Genomic DNA, 17,285 nt, shown 5'->3' on the forward strand with positions numbered 1-17,285 from the left:
TTATTTTATATATGCACAATTTAGAATCTTTTGACTGTAAATCGTATTATATTGTATTGTCATTGTGTTGAATGTCTGTACTAGAAGCTTCCAACACCAAAGAAAATTCCTTGTGTGTGCAAGCACACTTGGCAATAAAGCTCTTCTGATTCTGATTCTGATTGTAGAAATGGAAACTACTATGCAAGTCAATGTAGACTCGATGGAAGCTGGTGCACTTCTTCCAGCCAATTAGAATAGAGTATTCAGAGAGATCATGGTATAAGTAAGGAATAATTGATGACGGGCCGTTCAATTATACTCATATAATGCACACTCGAGGTGGTAATGCTGCCACGACGCACATCGAGTGTGCATTTTAAGTATAATTGAACGGACAGGAGTCAATTATTCTTCATATACCATGGTTGCCACACCACAGGACATTGTTCAAGTGTTTAATTTCAGCGTTTGTCCGGTTATCGTCTTTAAAATGCTCTTAACGGTAGGACTACTTTCTTGTGCGTCTCATCTAAAGCGTCCGTGAGAGCGTAACGGACTCTGCTTGAGCCATTGATACGCGGTGTGAGTGAGAGACCGCACGTGCACCTGCGTGTTTGCAGTAATGTGACAGAAAGCCAGTGATAATGTTTATTTATTCCTCGTATTGTTGCAACCTTTTTTAAGAGCAGGTCCATCAAAACATATTTGTGACCCTGGATCACAAAACCAGTCTTAAGTAGCACGGGAACATTTTTAGTAAAAAACAAAAATACATTGTGTGGGTCAAAATTATCGATTTTTCTTTTATGTCAAAAATCATTAGGATATTAAGTAAAGATCATGTTCCATGAAGATATTTTGTAAATTAGGGTTAGGGTTAGGGTTAACCCTAACCCTAAGGTCAATGTAGACTCGCTGTCACCGGAAGCTGCTGATTTGAGTTTGTAACTTTTGAAATATGAATATTTTTGTTACAAAAACCCACCGATCCACTTCATCCTGCTTTCATCCTCATCTGTGTATGAGGAGAAACAACAGTATAATTACCATACATAGTATCACAACATATATTATCCTCCAGCACCAGAAACTATGGTCCTGTCAAAATGGGCAATTATTCTGTACCTAAAATAAACCCTGGATAATTTTTTTTCTTTGATACCCTCTTGACAGGACCACATTCTTCCTCACTGAGCTCTGCAGTACTTGTTTGGTCTAATGTCTCACACACTTCCTGATTATCTGAAGTAAATAGAAAACAAACAAGCTTTTAATACCTTCATTGACTTGATTAGTAGAAAAAACGTAATTTTGCTTTTAAAAATGGATGTTAACTCACTTGACTTGAATTTGATTTTCAGCAGTGGAAACATTTTCCAGCTACTTGCTGGCGTTCGCATCTCTATAGCTGCTTTAGTTACATTAGCCCCTGGTGGCCAGTGTACCATGTTGTCCTTCACCCAAACCTCTGGGATGACTCCCTCCTCCTCTCCATTTGGCTCTTTCCAAACCGCCCTGACCCACATCATGAGACCTATACAAAAATCAAAACAAATCAGTAGTAATTGAGAAGTGTTTTTATTGCAGTTGTAACAACTAGGCAGCTTAATCATTCTCTGAACATGCTGCATGCAATCTATATAAGGGCAGCATTTTCCCCTCCACTCTCAGAACAAGCATCATATACAACCTCCACACCCTCACAAAGATAATGGAAAAGCAGTTAGAAACATTAGTTGATACCAGTGATATACTTACAATTCAGTTACGTTCTATTTCATGCAACATGGGGAACAAAATGAATCCTGTGTCAGCTTCACCAGGGTTGGCTGGCAGGCAGACAACTTTACGAATTAACTGATGTTTACTGATCAGTCGACGTGTAGTTCTACTGATATCTCTAACACGGATGATGTTGAGCAGTTTAGAATCACACGGATCAGTGAAGAAACTCTCTGTGTTGCATTGGCGTAGCACATCGCAAACCAAGGTGCCTTCTTCATGCATTTCCTTCACAAAGACATAGTCCTTGTTCTGAAGGATGAAACAACAATCTCTTGGCCTTGTGGATATGCGAGTAAAGCTCTCTTTGGTAAAAGGCCTAGATTTTGTAGAATGTTCTAGTTCTGCTAGACGCTTGGCAACTTGGGCTATAGGATTGCGAGATTGTCTGACCATTTTCTTTAGAGTCTGCAGGTAGTTCTCAAATGGAAAGCATGAAATCCCATTCAGTGAACAGTTGAAGTGTTCCACATCATCTGGTAAGTGAATTAGTGAGTGTACGTTGTATACAGCGAAGGTGTTTCCATATATAGCCTCACACTTCTTCAAATAGTACATGAGTAGCTCTCGGGCATAGTCTAAGTGTTCCTTACGCTCTGCATCATCTGAATTCAACAGGACTGACACCCCAACCATCAAGGAAAGAAAGTGATTGTATATAGCATGTGAAACCACTTTTCTTAGAACCACTGGTCCAGTATAAAGGAGAAACTGTCTAAGTTCTGTAGCCTTCCATCTGTCTAATTCCAGTAAAGTCCTAGGTTGCCGTGCAAACTCACTAGGTAGTTCTCCATTCAATGCCTTCAGTTTATCTGAAATGTCACTCCTTTGCTGAAATGACAGTCTGCATGTGTGGGGTCCTCTCTGCATGTAGTGAAGCATTCTCCTAACTACACCCAAACACACCAAGTGCATGTAGTCCAATGCAAATGGCCGAACACGTGGAATTCCAGCTAGTGTCAGTGGGGATTTCCTAATTTGATGGTCTTTGTAGGCAAGTCCTACTGAATTTTGCTTCAGACCTTGCAACAACACCAGGCGCTGTAGCACCAAGAACAACTCGTCCCACATAGGTGCCTTTAACTGTGCAGCGCTCACAAGCGAAGTAGCTATTGTGATTCTTTATGCATTTCAGGAATGATCGAGCTGGTGCATCACAAACAAAGGCTTTTACAGTCACTTGCAGTGCTTTCTCTACTATGGACTATGCCATCTTGCATAAGTTGCTGCAACTCCTATAGAAAATCAGAAAGGTAATCTTCAACTGGGCTGGGTTTTGCTTTTCCACAATAGAGTGCCACAATGAAGGGTGCAAAATCATGGAAACTGCACAGGATTGGCCACATTTGCAGACTTGATGATTTAAACAGTGGAATACCATCAATGTTGAAGCACATATCTATTCGGTCTTCAGGGAAAACAGGATTCTGGGATAAAACCTTCAGAACTCCTGATGCAATACCAAAGTAGGCATATTGTCCACCACACAGTTCAACTACTTCCACTCTTTTAGGGGTTTTCAGCAGGGTTCTGGCATCCTTGGGGAGGCGATGTCCTTGGCGCCTTAGAATATCTAGTAGTTCATTTAGTGCAGACCGCTTGCATTTGTTGGTAGCTGCCCAAGCTGCAATTTCCTCACCCAGATCAGGAGCAGTTTCCTCTGCAGAATCATCGCACAAATTGTCAGCAACCTCAGAGTCAGTGTCAGAAGACAGCACTAACGCATCAGAGTGATAATCTGAAATGTTGCCATCTGCTGAAGGTGACAAAGAGGCAGTTTCATCCTCACTGAACTGAGCCCTCAGTAATCCATCTGTATCACTGCTATTTGAATCATCAGCTGCAAGAGACAGCACTTCAGCATGACGTTTCCTCCAGTTTCTGTGGTATGTCATCATTTAGCGTCACAAGTAGCTGCAAAATAGGAGGAGTCCATATGCATCTCTAAAACATTTACATATATTTACAAAAATGTTGTGGAATAATGACATGCATGGGCTTTTGTTATATTGTTAAACATGAAAACAAATTCTCATGCATTTCAGCAGTAAGGAATACCATTATTCATCATTCACCATAATCGTAATCGTATTTATGGGTTTGGTGAGGGGAAAGATGTGGAACTCGGTCCATTGTTACGCTAAACAGCACATATAGGCTGATCACATTGTATCTGTGTTTTATGTGTTTTTATTTAGGCGATAACTGTCTGTGCTGTTTAGCTTGTTGCGTTTCTTTGTCTTTTGTAAACGTGATGAGCATTACTTGGGAAATAACAGTAGATACATTACCTAACATTACTGTGGTGTGGTTTTTTTGGAGGGGGGGGATAGGGTTGTCGGGGCACGCACGTCATACTGGTCATACTTGGTCATACTTTCAGGTCTCACATCAGACGAATTTATACTGTAAAATATTACTGATAGGCTTTAAAAAGGCTTACATCTTTTAAAACTGGCCTTAGACGAGTCATATTACATTCATAAGGTGTATTCTCAGGGTTTTTCCTGGCTCAAAATGAGGCGGAGGTGGTGCCATCCTGATCTTGGCTTGTGTACACACACACACACATACGTAGGCCTACCGTACCTTTAAATGGCTTAACCAAAGTGACTTCAACATATTATAAGTTATAATAAAATTAGATGAAAATGACAATTATTAAGTTATATAAAACATTACTTTTATTCAACCAAACAGGAATGTTTTTTTAATCAAATAAAGCTTTTTATCACTTCAACAAACTTTTCAGCCCACAATGGCCAACTTTAAATGATTCAATGATCTCTTATATTCGCTAGTGACTGAAAAGTTCAATAGTTTAAATGAATCGGTTCAAATGAGTCATTCGTGTGCGAGTCGTTCTGAACGCAATGTGCGTTCACACTGGCTTACTCGCTGTGTACAGTATACGCTGATTCAACGATCTAACTGCACTGATAAAGACATTACAATTATGTATGTCATGTTAATTTGAGAAATTTCAAGAAATTAAACGTACTTGGAAGCAAAACAAACAGCCGTGAAACACAACAAGCTCTTGTTCTGCAACTCTTTTTAGCTCCTCAGTGAGCTGATAACGAAATAGCGCCACCACTGTGGCGTAATGCCACAACTGCAGTTACAAATGACAGTCTTGTGAAGACACCCGACATAATTTTGGCGAGAGTCTGAGACGGCACGACATTTGACGGAGGAGGCCGCCTTCAATTTCTCGATGCAGGAAAAACCCTGATTCTGATTTGTGAAATATTTCACAGGTCCGTTTTGCCTACTGATCTTTCTCAATGATCAAATTACGTGCTTGCAAATTTGCAGCGTTTTGCTCCCCCTTTAGGTGACCTTTGCAACTGTTTATGAGGAAATTTACTGTAGCTCATGGTTAAATTTCACTTTTTCGCGATGGGGTGCGACAAACCAATAAGAACAATATGTATTTGTCGCGTCGCATCAGAGTGGACAAAATTTTGAATTATAATGGGTTATGTTGCGTTTTGTCGCATTCAAATGAGGGCATTTTTATTAGTCCGAACAAAAATTGTAAAACTAACATTACTCGCGACATTTCAAAATCGTTAGCTCAACAATAGTTACATGCTTAATGGATCTAACTTAACTCTGTTAATATTACCTCAGAAACCTTCGCAGTACTATAACTGGCGGGAAATTTCAATTCACCAAAAAGAACAAAATACTCATTGCAACGTCAAATATTTCATCAAAACACAATCTTCTAAGTTTTCAAAGTTACCCAATATAACTTATGTTTTATTTCATGAGATGTTACTCACCTGATAAAAAAGCGCCAACCTTCTCGAGCTGCTTCGACTTCACCGCACAGAGCGCACTGGCCTTTACGCAAGACGTGATGACGTGCGTTTCAACGGTCATCAACGTCGTAAATCCTCCAAATATTGTTTTCTTAAATTTTTTACGTGTATACATGTATAACATTATGTCATACTACATTTGCATCAAATTACACACAAAAAAAGAAATTAATTGTTGTAGTCCATTCACTAACTTCAGTTGCTGAGAAACCCGGAAATGTGAAAAAGCTCATGGCGCCATCTACAGGTGGTATTAAGAAATAGAGAATATGAATGGGCATTGTAGGCCCTACATTTTTTATAATTAAAAATTAAGAAAAAATGGAATTTGTGAAAAATAAATTAGATTTTTTTTAGAGCCCTAGCATTGCATCTATCAGTTAAAACCAAGAAAATCTAAATAATTTTAAAATTTGTAGCCTGTTCACTGTGAAAAATTTAGACTAATGAAAACTTTACATAAATGAACATGTAGTTGTAATACTGTATATATGGTACTTACATTATAGGGTATTACAATTTTATTATCAATTACAGCAAATATATTTTAATTTTACAGTATATAATATCACTATAAATAAAAAATAAGGATGGGGTTACAGCAAAAATGCTGCATAAGTTTTTCATTTTTTAATTGTAAGCACATCAGTATATTTTTTGTAAAATATAATAATTACTGTTTACCTCTTATTTCATTATCAGTAATGAACATACTTTAAATAGTTTTTTGTTTATTTGTTTTTAACCACAGAAGTCCATTTTCATGCAGAAATCCAACAACTACATATGATTCAAAAGATGTGCCAAATGGATGCATTTTGAGGCCCCAGTTAAGAAAAAAAAGCTATTTAAACTTAACATATTTTTAATTTACATTGATATCAATGTGATGTCAATATGACATCAACTGAACGCCTATAACACGAAGTTGATTTGACGTCAACTCAATATCAAACATATTGGCCTATACTTACATTAATCAATTTCAGTATGGGATAAACCTCATATTTTCACCAATTAACCACCGGAAGAACTTGATGTATGATCTGAATTTGAAATGATGCTTTGCAGCATCATGATCAAATCTCGTCTAATATTTGACGTCAAATTGACATCAAGGTGCCCGCTGGGTTACCAATGATATTTACTAATGATATGTCTGGATTGATTGCTGATGGAATTCTTAATTAGCAGCACAAGGTTAAGTCAACGACCTATCTCCAAACTCAATAGGATGTCAGTGACTGGTGGTCAATACTGAGTTATCAATTGAAAAGAATTATATTAAGGACCCATTTCTGTAATAGGAAGAGTGCAGCTACATGTGCAGAAGTCCTTTTTTGTCTGCGTGTAGGTTTTGCATGCTTGGTTTCGGCTACATGTACTCTGCTCGCCTCTTCAACCGGCTTCTAAATCGTGATTGGTTGTATTTCTGTTATTTATTTCGTTTTGTTCCTTTTATACTGTTTTTGTTGCACTTATAGGCCATATATTAAAACATACACACAGATATTGCATCCAGTATTTGTGCCTTTTCATGATATTAAATTAAAAGGGATATAGTCTTTTTAACTGTATTTTATATTCCTTAATGCATTACTTTACCCAAAAAATTGCTCTCCAGTACATCGAGATGTGGGTGGCATTGTTTTTTCAAGAATATATTTCTGAAGATATTTGGTTGAATTAATTAAAGTTAAATCAATAAAAGTCAAAAACGCAAATACATTCAACACAAAAGTAATCCCTGCCCCTTGTGACATTAAATTCGCATCTTATAAAGCGAGTCAATTGATCTGTGCAAGAAACTGAACGCTATTATCACATCTTCGGGTGAATTCCGATCGCATTCATGTGCCCCACGCACTTATAGGGCAGATCCTTTGTATAGTGCGAGTTCTGGGGGAGATGAACAGCTGTTTTTCGTAAATATAGCCATTATACATAATGAATGCAGTAATAAAAGATAACCGTTCACGTGGTGTACCCTTCCTACAGTTAGCCTACTTTCAAGGGCACAAAACGCGTTTTAGATCGCGACCCATCGCGTGCGCAAACCGATTGCCTGTGGCTGTGCAATGCATTACTGATTATAACGTTGTAAATAACGTTACGTTTCTTGGACTGACCGATCAAATCGCTTTATAAGACGTAAATCATTATGAGCCGCGGGAATTACTTTCGTTTTGAATGTAGCAGCGTGTTGGGCTTTTAAAGATGTGGCGTCTCAGGAGGACGTGCATTAAAGCACACCGTTCTGTGTATTAACTTGAGCAGCGCGCGTCCCTTCCCCCCGCACCAGGTGACCGCTCAGAGAAAGACAAAAGTAATCGACCCGGATCAACTGATCCAAAACACTCAGTAAGTTACCCTCTGTATTCATTGTCAACATATTAGAACTTACACAACATAACATACATGGAAAAATATTGTATTACTTTAGTATTTACTTAATATACATAATATAATTTCTCCTCTGTTACACAACTCAACATTATGTTTTCCTTTTTTTCTCATTCTCTTATGACCACCACAAGAACGCTTAACGTGATATTCACTTTATCCGCGGACCAAGAGCTCGTTCTTTTGACAGCAGCATGTGTTTATTAGAAGTAAAATTTGACAGAAACTTGGTTTTCCTTTATCGCTGTTTAGGTACGTTAAGCGTTTTTCACGTTAAGCGTTTTAGAATGTCCTACTAAAGGTCGTCAGGATTAACAAAAACACCTATGTTTGCTCCAAGGTAAGAGCACGCTAATGTTAGCTAGCTAGCTATCTCAGCACATCATTGCTTGGAAATAATGACGGTTCTTTGTTCATAATGCATATATTTGAACGTAAAATAAGATGATTAAAGGCAAAAATTACTAATTATCTCCTTGGGAATGTCTGACACCGGTGCATACTGTAATACACTTGCCAGGCGTGAAAGCTTGACAGGCGTAGCAACAGTAACTAAGGAGGGCTGGGCTTAGCGAAGGGTAAATTTTAACCCAGCTGGCTGGGTTGTTACAGAAATGACCCAATGAACGTCAGAAATAACCCAACAAAACGACCCAACATCTCTAACCCAACTATTGGGTTACAAAAATAACCCAACGTTTTTTAGATAGTATAAATAAACACCTGAATAAGAAGAAAAGTGCTTTTCACATTTGTTCGTGTGATGCTGTTAAAAAAGAAGAGTATTTACAGTAAGCATGGACTGTATTTCAGTGCAGTACTTTAAAAAACACACAAACTCGCCTCATACGACAAAAACTAAAACCATGAAAGCCGTGAGCTCTATCACCGAGCTACAGACACGTGAAGAACACACGAAACATGACAGCACTCAATGTGTTGATTTATGGCGCCTCCCATCGGTTAGTTTTACTCATGACATCTAACAGCAGAACAGCCGAGGTGACTTTCTTTTGCTGTCTTATTTGATATTTTCGAAAGATCTAGCATTAGATAGAGAGTTGGTGCGTTTAAAGGCTTTATAATAACACATGTGAATAAACTTCTCTTCATCAGCACAGTCATGAGTACAGCACTACAGAGAGTCACAGGCGTATAGATGCATTGGCCACAAAAGACTGAGAGGACTTTCAGGGGACAACATTTATTTTCTAGCAGTGCTTTTGTTTGTTTCTTCTGAGTGATTGCACATCACTGAGCACACAAGCTGAAAGCTTGACGCTATTTTTTGACGCCTTATTTGTTATTTGCCTTAAGTAAAATAAAACTCCAGTGTCAGATTAATATGTTTTCTTATCTTGTGTAGACCTTCCTTTTTACACTGGGATTAGTTACCCTATACATTTTTATTGTATGTGTTCCCTTGGATACAGCGTTTGCACTGCTAGTGTAATGCTCTACCACTGAGCTATACAGGTTACTTAGGTTATTACTACAGCTTATGGGGAGTTGTTACAAGAAATAACAAGGAAAATACACATAGCCTATTATGTGCCTAAATTCTTTAATTTACATTTCCAATTGACATTCATGGGGATTACAAACTTCCATAAAAATAGCATGCTATTCACGTGACAGGTGCTTGCTGCATCTATGAATTAGAAGTGCAAATAAAACAGTAGTCTATATCAATACCCTATTGCAATTTGAGTAAATAAGCCATTTAAATAAGTTTTTTAAACGTCTCGTTGATGTGTTTTGCATGATTATATTACATTTGTATGGACCTTCAAATTCGCACGGTTCAGCTGACAGGCAGAACGGTGCCGCCATATTGGACCGGGCAAGGGTGTCCTTTAAACACACAGAAGTGACTTATGATTACAACTCTCAGCCGATTATCTACCTGAGCTACAAAAACGTTCGAATAATGGCATTAAAATACTTACTGTCACGAGTAATTGTGAGAACTTGTCAAGCACTTAGATCGGTCGAGAAATGCAGACAATAGGTTGATTTTTTTTATCCAGTAAAACCGCATCACCCCGTTCACTTATTGCCCGGTCCAATATGGCGGTGACATTTAGTAATTACCGTAGATTTATGAAATATACGATCTCGACGTGTCAAAAGCTTCAAGTAGACCTGCTTCGAATGGAACGTGATGTCATTTCGAAACTTTACGGTAATTACGATACGGTTTCAACGCAGCAAAGTGGTTACAAGGTGAAGGAAGTGAGAGAGAGAGAGAGAGAGAGAGAGAGAGAGAGAGAGAGAGAGAGAGAGAGTAAGGCAGATTTTACTGTTAGCTTTGCGAACAGCATCTTTTATTATAAGTCACAGGAGTTGCTTTGGGTTTAGTTTTTAACTTTAGTGAATATTTGCACGTATTTCTTTCAGTCTCGTCTGAAGGGTAAAGCGGTTTTAGACTGATCCGTTGAGACAGCGGAAATGAACTCGCTGTGAAGGACTTTCGTGTAGAAATTGAATGTTTATTCTGTGTGTTTTTATTTCTTTATCGGTATCATCAAGACTTCAGGATGAGTGAAGAGAGACCAGAGGTCGAGCTGTTTGTGAAAGTGAGTTTCATCATCACACACGAGTTAAAAACAGCGCTTATAACAACACTGCTGCTACGTTAAAAAGAGCATCACGTTTATTAATACGTTTTATAAAGTATCGTTTAGAGCTAAAAAGAGGGAATCAAGATTCGGTACGTGTCGTAATAAATAGATGTACACAGCGTATATAGTTATAAATAGGCGTGATTCATTCAGTCATGTATATGTGATATATTTGAGTGTAGTTTATGAAAATAAAGAAGACTTGAGGGCGTTGTCCCTCGAGCCTTCCGCTTTGTGACTAACGGTGCAAATTTACAGTTTTACATGAGTTAAATGAATTATTATTTTGTTTTCGTGTTTTTGATTACATTTTGAATTTTTGATAAAGTTGGTTTTGACTTGAAAGCATGAAAGCTGCTTTTGTTTGCACGGTTTACTTCCGTTAAGGCGCGTTCGTGTAACCTGTTGCTTCCGCGCGCTCCATGCAGGAGTGAGTGAGTGAGTGAAATGGATGGAACTTTTGTATGCGTCTAACAGTATCGTGTGTGTGTGTGTGTGTGTGTGCGTGTGTGTGTGTGTGCGTGCGTGCGTGTGTGTGTGTGCGTGCGTGCGTGCGTGCGTGTGTGTGTGCGTGCGTGTGTGTGTGTGCAGGCAGGGAGTGATGGTCAGAGTATCGGGAACTGTCCGTTCTCTCAGCGGCTCTTCATGGTTCTGTGGCTCAAAGGAGTGACGTTTAATGTCACCACAGTTGACATGAAGAGGTTTGTGTTGTGTAGTTTATACGCAGAATACGTGCTCACGTGTTTCTGACTGAAGGAAGTAGTGACTTCCTCTCTTCTATGTTTTGTAGGAAGCCAGATATTCTGAAAGATTTGGCTCCGGGCGCTCAGCCTCCGTTCCTGCTGTACGGCAGTGAGGTGAAGACAGACACCAACAAGATTGAAGAGTTTCTGGAGGAAACCCTCAGCCCTCCAAAGTACCTCATCCCTCCATCACTTCATACTGTATCCATCCATCCGTCTGTGATGTCGGTTTAACCGTCTCTTTCTCCCGCTCATTCATCACAGATATCCACGACTGGCTGCGCGTAACCCAGAATCCAACACTGCAGGACTTGATGTGTTCTCCAAGTTCTCAGCATACATAAAAAATTCCAACCCTCAGATGAATGACAGTGAGTGTGCTTTCTCATTTTCACCTTCAGGATTGTTTATTTGCCACGAATAATGCTCATTTTCACTCAGATTCTCATTACAGTAAAACAAATCCCAGAGACAGGCGTTTCAGCTAAAAACTCAACCGTTTACACTACGGCGACATTTTGGGGGACTCAAAACTGTCACGGTTTTGAAAACGACAGTTCTTGTTTCCATGTAAATTGTGAAAACACAAAACGATGACAACACTGTTCATGTGTATTACATGTTCAGTCTGTAGGCATGCATGAGTATTCACAAGATACGTTACATTCACATTTATGCATTTGGCTGATGCTTTTATCTCAGCGACTTACAGATCATTTAGACTATACCTTTAATCTGTTCCCTGGGTAACAAACTCACAACCTTTGCACTACTAACACAACGCTTTACCCACTGAGCCGCAGGAACACTAGCAATGACAGCATCCAGTGCTCAAACTGAGAGCTACTTCATGGGTACCGAGTCATACGAAGGGCTACCAGTTTGATACGCTCTTCTGAAATAACAAATTTGCTCAGTTTGCCTTTAGTTATACATTATTAATAATACTCATCTATGTGAAGACACTAATCATGTAAATGATTTCTCACAATAATTAGCAACAATGACAATAAGGAGGGAAACAGATATCATTATTCAGCACTTTAATCTCAGTAATTGTTACATTTTTAGATGATGACTTACATCACTACATTTCATAGGAAAAATGTCCCATTTTCACTAGCCACGGACAATCCCTTTTAACAAATCATGAACTATGTTGTTTCAAAAAGTTATCAATTATGTAATGTTAGAAAAATCAATTTACATATTTTTAAATAAATCTTGTCACATTTTGAACTAATGACCAAATCTGTGGCATTTTTTAAAACACTTTTTAAATTGAACACAATTCTTCATTATTTTAATTCAACTTCGCCATGGCACTGCCATGTTGCCACTGACAACATCTGGTATCTGTTTCTTTTTTAGTGGGAAGACTGGCATTGCATGCTGTTCACCAGTGTATTGTAATCTGGTGTGTAACTTGACACTGCAACTGCGAGTGAGTCTTTCAGATGTGCATCAGTGAGGCGTGTTCTGTGTTTGTTCTTGATGTAGTTCATGTCAGAAAACGCTGATTCACAGAGATAGGTTGAACCAAACAGGCTAGCAACCTTCATAGCTGCTGTGCATACTCCTCTGTACTTCTCTGTGTCAACAAGGGACCAAAAGTTCGGTGCAGCCTGGTAGGCTTTGAGGTGGAGCTCATTTTGCAATGTTATGATTTCAATCTCCACCTGTCCACCATCCAAGTTGAACGTTGCACTTAGTTGCTCAGCAAACCATGTTGTGTCCACATTCATGAAAGGATTGGAAATGAACGACACACATGGCTCAAGCTGATGAAGGTCACAAAACCTATTCTCAAACTCTTGCCCAAGTCTGTTTATGACTTCGCAGTACTTTTCTGCAACTTTGTCAAATGTCTCACTCAGGAAAGTGCAGCACCTTTTTTCTCTGTAAATCCACAGAGAACACGTAGTGAAGTGTCTCTCCACATTGTGCCGCTTTGCCGTCGCCACAGTCGCCCCGCAAATGAGACACGCAGGTTTCTTTCACAGTCGTAAAAAAGAATTCCTCCTCCCATTCGTTGTGAAAGTGATACGTTTTCTTCCTTTTTTCTGTCATGTTTTTGCGGCAAGAAACTGCATTCAGCTACCATCTTCGTCGCGCGCCCGCTAGCTTACTCTCCACGAGCACAGGTTTTGTCTCGCGCAAAATACTTTTGAACTAGAGTAGGCCAGAGTTCACCTAAACTTATCTAAACTCATGTATAATGAACATATTTTTAAGATATTGTCATTTTTAAATATATATAAATGCAAGTGTGATTAAAAAAGAATAGCAACAGAATAAAATTTAATTTCAGACACAGCTCACAAGTGCTATTTTTAGAACAGGCCTGCGGGCGACTCGTGTGGTCCTTGGGGGCGACCTGGTGCCCGCGGGCACCGTGTTGGTGACCCCTGGTGTAGATGTTCTACACCACCACGACTCTAAACACACACGTACACCAACAGAGGCTGTTAAAAAGCACTTTTGACTTAAAACTGGGAATGTGTATGTGCGCAGACACGTTGTGTTTCTTGAAAAGCGACATCACCATCCGCTGGCCTGGCATGCATAATACAGCTTTTTGCTTGGTTTGTGTGCAAACACAGATCGTTTTGACAACTTTTAAAAACCCCAAACGAAAGACTTTTCCATTTTCTACTCCATGGTTATCGTGTAAACGAGACGTCATTCTCTTTCATGGGAGAAAGCATTTATTTACTAGTACTACCATAATACATACAATTTGAGCTTTTTTATACGTCATAGTAATATGCGTTTTATTGTCTTTAGTTTATGTGATGCCAAAAATCATCTTTAAATGTTCTGTTATTACTTTCATGATTGTTGTGTACAAGCTGAATGAGCCGCTGGGGTTCTTGAACACATTGTTAAAGAGGGAAGAAAAGGTGTTTGGTGTGAAGTGAAGGCGTGTGTTGTGCGTTCAGATTTGGAGAAGGGTTTACTGAAGGCCCTGAAGAAGTTAGATGATTACCTGAACTCGCCTCTCCCGGATGAGATCGACGAGAACAGCTCTGATGATGTCACTTCCTCTAGCCGCCCCTTTCTGGACGGTCAGGAGCTCACGCTGGCCGACTGTAACCTGCTGCCCAAACTGCACATCGTGAAGGTAAGAGCGTTAAAGCACATAAACCTCTAGAAGTGTGTGTTTGAGTTTGATGATGTGTGTGTCGCGTACAGGTGGTGTGTCAGAAGTTCCGAGGTTTCTCCATCCCTCGCTCTCTCGCGGCTCTCTGGAGATATCTGGATGCAGCGTATGCACGCGAGGAGTTCTCCTCCACCTGCCCCAGCGATGAGGAGATCCACATGGCTTACTCCACTGTTGTGAAGGCTCTTAAGTAGAAAAACGCACACACACACACACACACACACTCTCTGTCCACATTGTCCCGTGTGTTTCAATAGTTGCTTGCATTTCTTCAGCACCTGAGGCTTTATGCATTGGTGAGGTCCTGACGTCTTATATCGACTGAAAGTTTTGTATTCCCTAGTTTTTGCACACAGAATTATGGTGAGCATGATGTGTTCTTCAGACCACACACACACATCATCTGTACACGTGAAAACATGCAGCAATCGTTTATAGTGTTTTTCTTTCATGATGTGAATCAGCTGGTCTGGGATTGGCAGAGAGAAATGGCCTCTATCCCTTTTTTAATTATGACCGTATTTTTCTCTTCTAGGCCTCTTACAGCCAAAATTCTTCCAATTAAAACTGTATTGACTTCATGTAGGTATTTGACATGCTAAGTGTTTAATGTGGTCAGATAAAGGGAAATGATGCCCCGATGAAGTATTGGCACTTTTTAACAGATATAAACCTGGTTTCTGCATCTCTGTGTCTCATTCTGCTGCACAAGCCCATGTTTTTCATACATAAACATCGCTCCATATGACCTCATATGTGCTATATTTGATATAAATATGATAAAACACATGAGGCTTTGTGTGAGAAACAGCCCTGAGTTCTAAATCTGTAACATGTGCAAATCTCTGCATATCACTCTTCACTTCAAGCCTTTTAATGTGTGAGATGGTGTTTGCAAAAGATAAAGTCAGTAGCAGGCAGAAAACCGCATGGGTTGGTTGATATTTAACACAGGAACATTTCACAGTGACTTTATAAACTCCTGTACATCAAACTGATCGTGTCTTTACTGTCTGAGTGCTTTTACAGGCCAGGTCAATATCTGACAAGACGTCTGACAGAGATTATTTTATAAGGGACCATAACCGTTAGATTGAAGTGTTTCTTATGTTTCTTGCTGTTTAAAGTTCTTGATGAGGTCTGATTCCAAGATGACAAGCTTTCTAAATGTTTCTCAACAGTTTTTCTATGTTTTTTACATTCGGTATATCGTGTCCTGTATTTTTCTGGTTTCATACATTTCATAACACAACTGTTACTATATATATTCAAGTGTTTATGTGGAATAGAATAAATTCAGGGTCAGTAGAGTAATGATATGCTCAAGTAAACATGTTTATTCATTTGCACTTAATGAGAAGCACAACACAATGTTTGTATTGATTTTTTTATAGATTGGATGAAGGGTTGACAATAAAATATTTAAGGTCTTGTTAGTGTTTTAATTTCTTAAATTGTTACCCAGCAATAAAAAGAACATAATAAAGAATAAATGGGCAATAAATGCTGAGTAGTTGTCTTCAAAATACTTGTGATGTATTTCAGCACTTCTTATTCAAAGTAAAATGTAAAAACTGGAAGAAAAAAGGAGAGAGTTAACTGTCTGTCTGTGGATACAGGTTGAAGTCTGTTGATGTGATCATGTGACCTGTTGTGCTGTTTGGATATTAAACAGTTCTATTTGAAAAAGTTAATGACACAAGAGTCGCACAAATAAAAATAAATGTTCAACAAATAATAATAATAATAATCGATAATGTTATACCATTGTGTGTTTGAATACTGTATTCTGATTGGTTGGAAGGTGTGCATTAAAACCATTTGATCGACGTGTGAAATTAACTGACAAAAATAACTCATTTTCACCTGTCTGATCAAAAATTACACTATAAACATCAATAACAGCTTTAACTTGGCAAATGACCATGGTATAAGCGCGATAATCCACGGCTAGCTGAGCATTCGGTTCTTGGCACGGCCCCTTCCGAGTTAGCCTCGGGGGGGGGGGGATGGGGGCCAAAACACATTGGCTGCCCCACCGGAAGCCATTCATCTCTACCTAGAGCTGTGAACATGACAGAGGAGAAGATGAATATTTGTACTCGCTGCTTACACAAAGTTCGCCGGATTACAATAAACTACAATAGACTGTCAGCTTCCCCCCTGTCTTGTAAAATGGAGAAGTACTTTAAACTATACGTTTGAAAATACATGGACAGCTTGGATACGATTGCTATTAGCATGTAGCACGTAACGTTAAGGCTGGATAACACTGAATGACATCATCTTTATACCGAGTTTATCAACGATTTTCATCCCTTAAAAACCTTTACCTTTAAACAACAAATTTGTATGAATCTGACCAGATATCAAACACACAGTTCCCGGTAAGACACATTTGTTTACATCGGTCATATGGCTCTAATATGCAGGTTTGCTGTAAAGAAACAGACATCGCTTGGCTTTTAAAAGGTATACAGTAAATAGTGTTTAAATACTGAATCGGTTTTTAATTTGTTGTGTTAAGGTTAATTCTCCTTTAGTTGATGACATTGAAGTTTTTTTAAATAAATTATAACGTTCTCACTTACCTCCCATTGTTATGTTATGAGTGTGATTTTCAAATCATTAATACTAGGCTATATGTATATTCTCAGCTCCCAGTCAGAATCAGATGACAGAGAAGATCAGGGAGAAGATGACATGTTTCAGAATTATGATGAAGTCAGAGAAGACACAAAGGCCAAGAGCAGAGATT

General features: G+C 38.9%; 2 protein-coding genes across 3 annotated transcripts; one reads left to right on the top strand and one right to left on the bottom strand.

The window, feature by feature from the left end:
* Positions 1-890: 890 nt before the first annotated feature.
* LOC130567232 (uncharacterized) lies at positions 891-3,429 on the bottom strand. The gene is made up of 4 exons (XM_057355199.1): positions 1,741-3,429; positions 1,322-1,516; positions 1,108-1,224; positions 891-997 (listed from the first exon to the last, which is right to left on the bottom strand). Exon 1 carries the CDS (start codon positions 2,833-2,835, stop codon positions 1,744-1,746), a length of 1,092 nt encoding a protein of 363 aa, XP_057211182.1. The 5' UTR covers positions 2,836-3,429; the 3' UTR covers positions 891-997; positions 1,108-1,224; positions 1,322-1,516; positions 1,741-1,743.
* Positions 3,430-10,136: 6,707 nt separating this feature from the next.
* clic1 (chloride intracellular channel 1) lies at positions 10,137-15,959 on the top strand. Of its 2 annotated transcripts, none has more exons than XM_057355466.1 (7): positions 10,137-10,182; positions 10,530-10,576; positions 11,213-11,322; positions 11,412-11,537; positions 11,629-11,735; positions 14,307-14,488; positions 14,560-15,959. In XM_057355466.1, the coding sequence occupies exons 1-7, from the start codon at positions 10,152-10,154 to the stop codon at positions 14,719-14,721; spliced, it is 765 nt and encodes a 254-aa protein (XP_057211449.1). In that variant the 5' UTR covers positions 10,137-10,151; the 3' UTR covers positions 14,722-15,959. The 2 variants fall into 2 exon arrangements, with proteins under 2 accessions (XP_057211449.1, XP_057211450.1); XM_057355467.1 differs by lacking the exon at positions 10,137-10,182 and adding an exon at positions 10,200-10,223.
* Positions 15,960-17,285: the final 1,326 nt, after the last annotated feature.

The sequence above is a fragment of the Triplophysa rosa genome, linkage group LG16, assembly GCF_024868665.1.
Source record: "Triplophysa rosa linkage group LG16, Trosa_1v2, whole genome shotgun sequence".
Lineage (NCBI taxonomy): Eukaryota > Metazoa > Chordata > Actinopteri > Cypriniformes > Nemacheilidae > Triplophysa > Triplophysa rosa.

Bases quoted from the DNA above. Each gene is read 5' to 3' on its own strand.
- LOC130567232 (XM_057355199.1), bottom strand. From the start codon at position 2,835: ATGTGGGACGAGTTGTTCTTGGTGCTACAGCGCCTGGTGTTGTTGCAA.
- clic1 (XM_057355466.1), top strand. From the start codon at position 10,152: ATGGAACGTGATGTCATTTCGAAACTTTACG. The intron at 11,538-11,628 runs GTACCTCATCCC...CATTCATCACAG, and splicing joins GAAACCCTCAGCCCTCCAAA to ATATCCACGACTGGCTGCGC. The intron at 11,736-14,306 runs GTGAGTGTGCTT...TTGTGCGTTCAG, and splicing joins CAACCCTCAGATGAATGACA to ATTTGGAGAAGGGTTTACTG.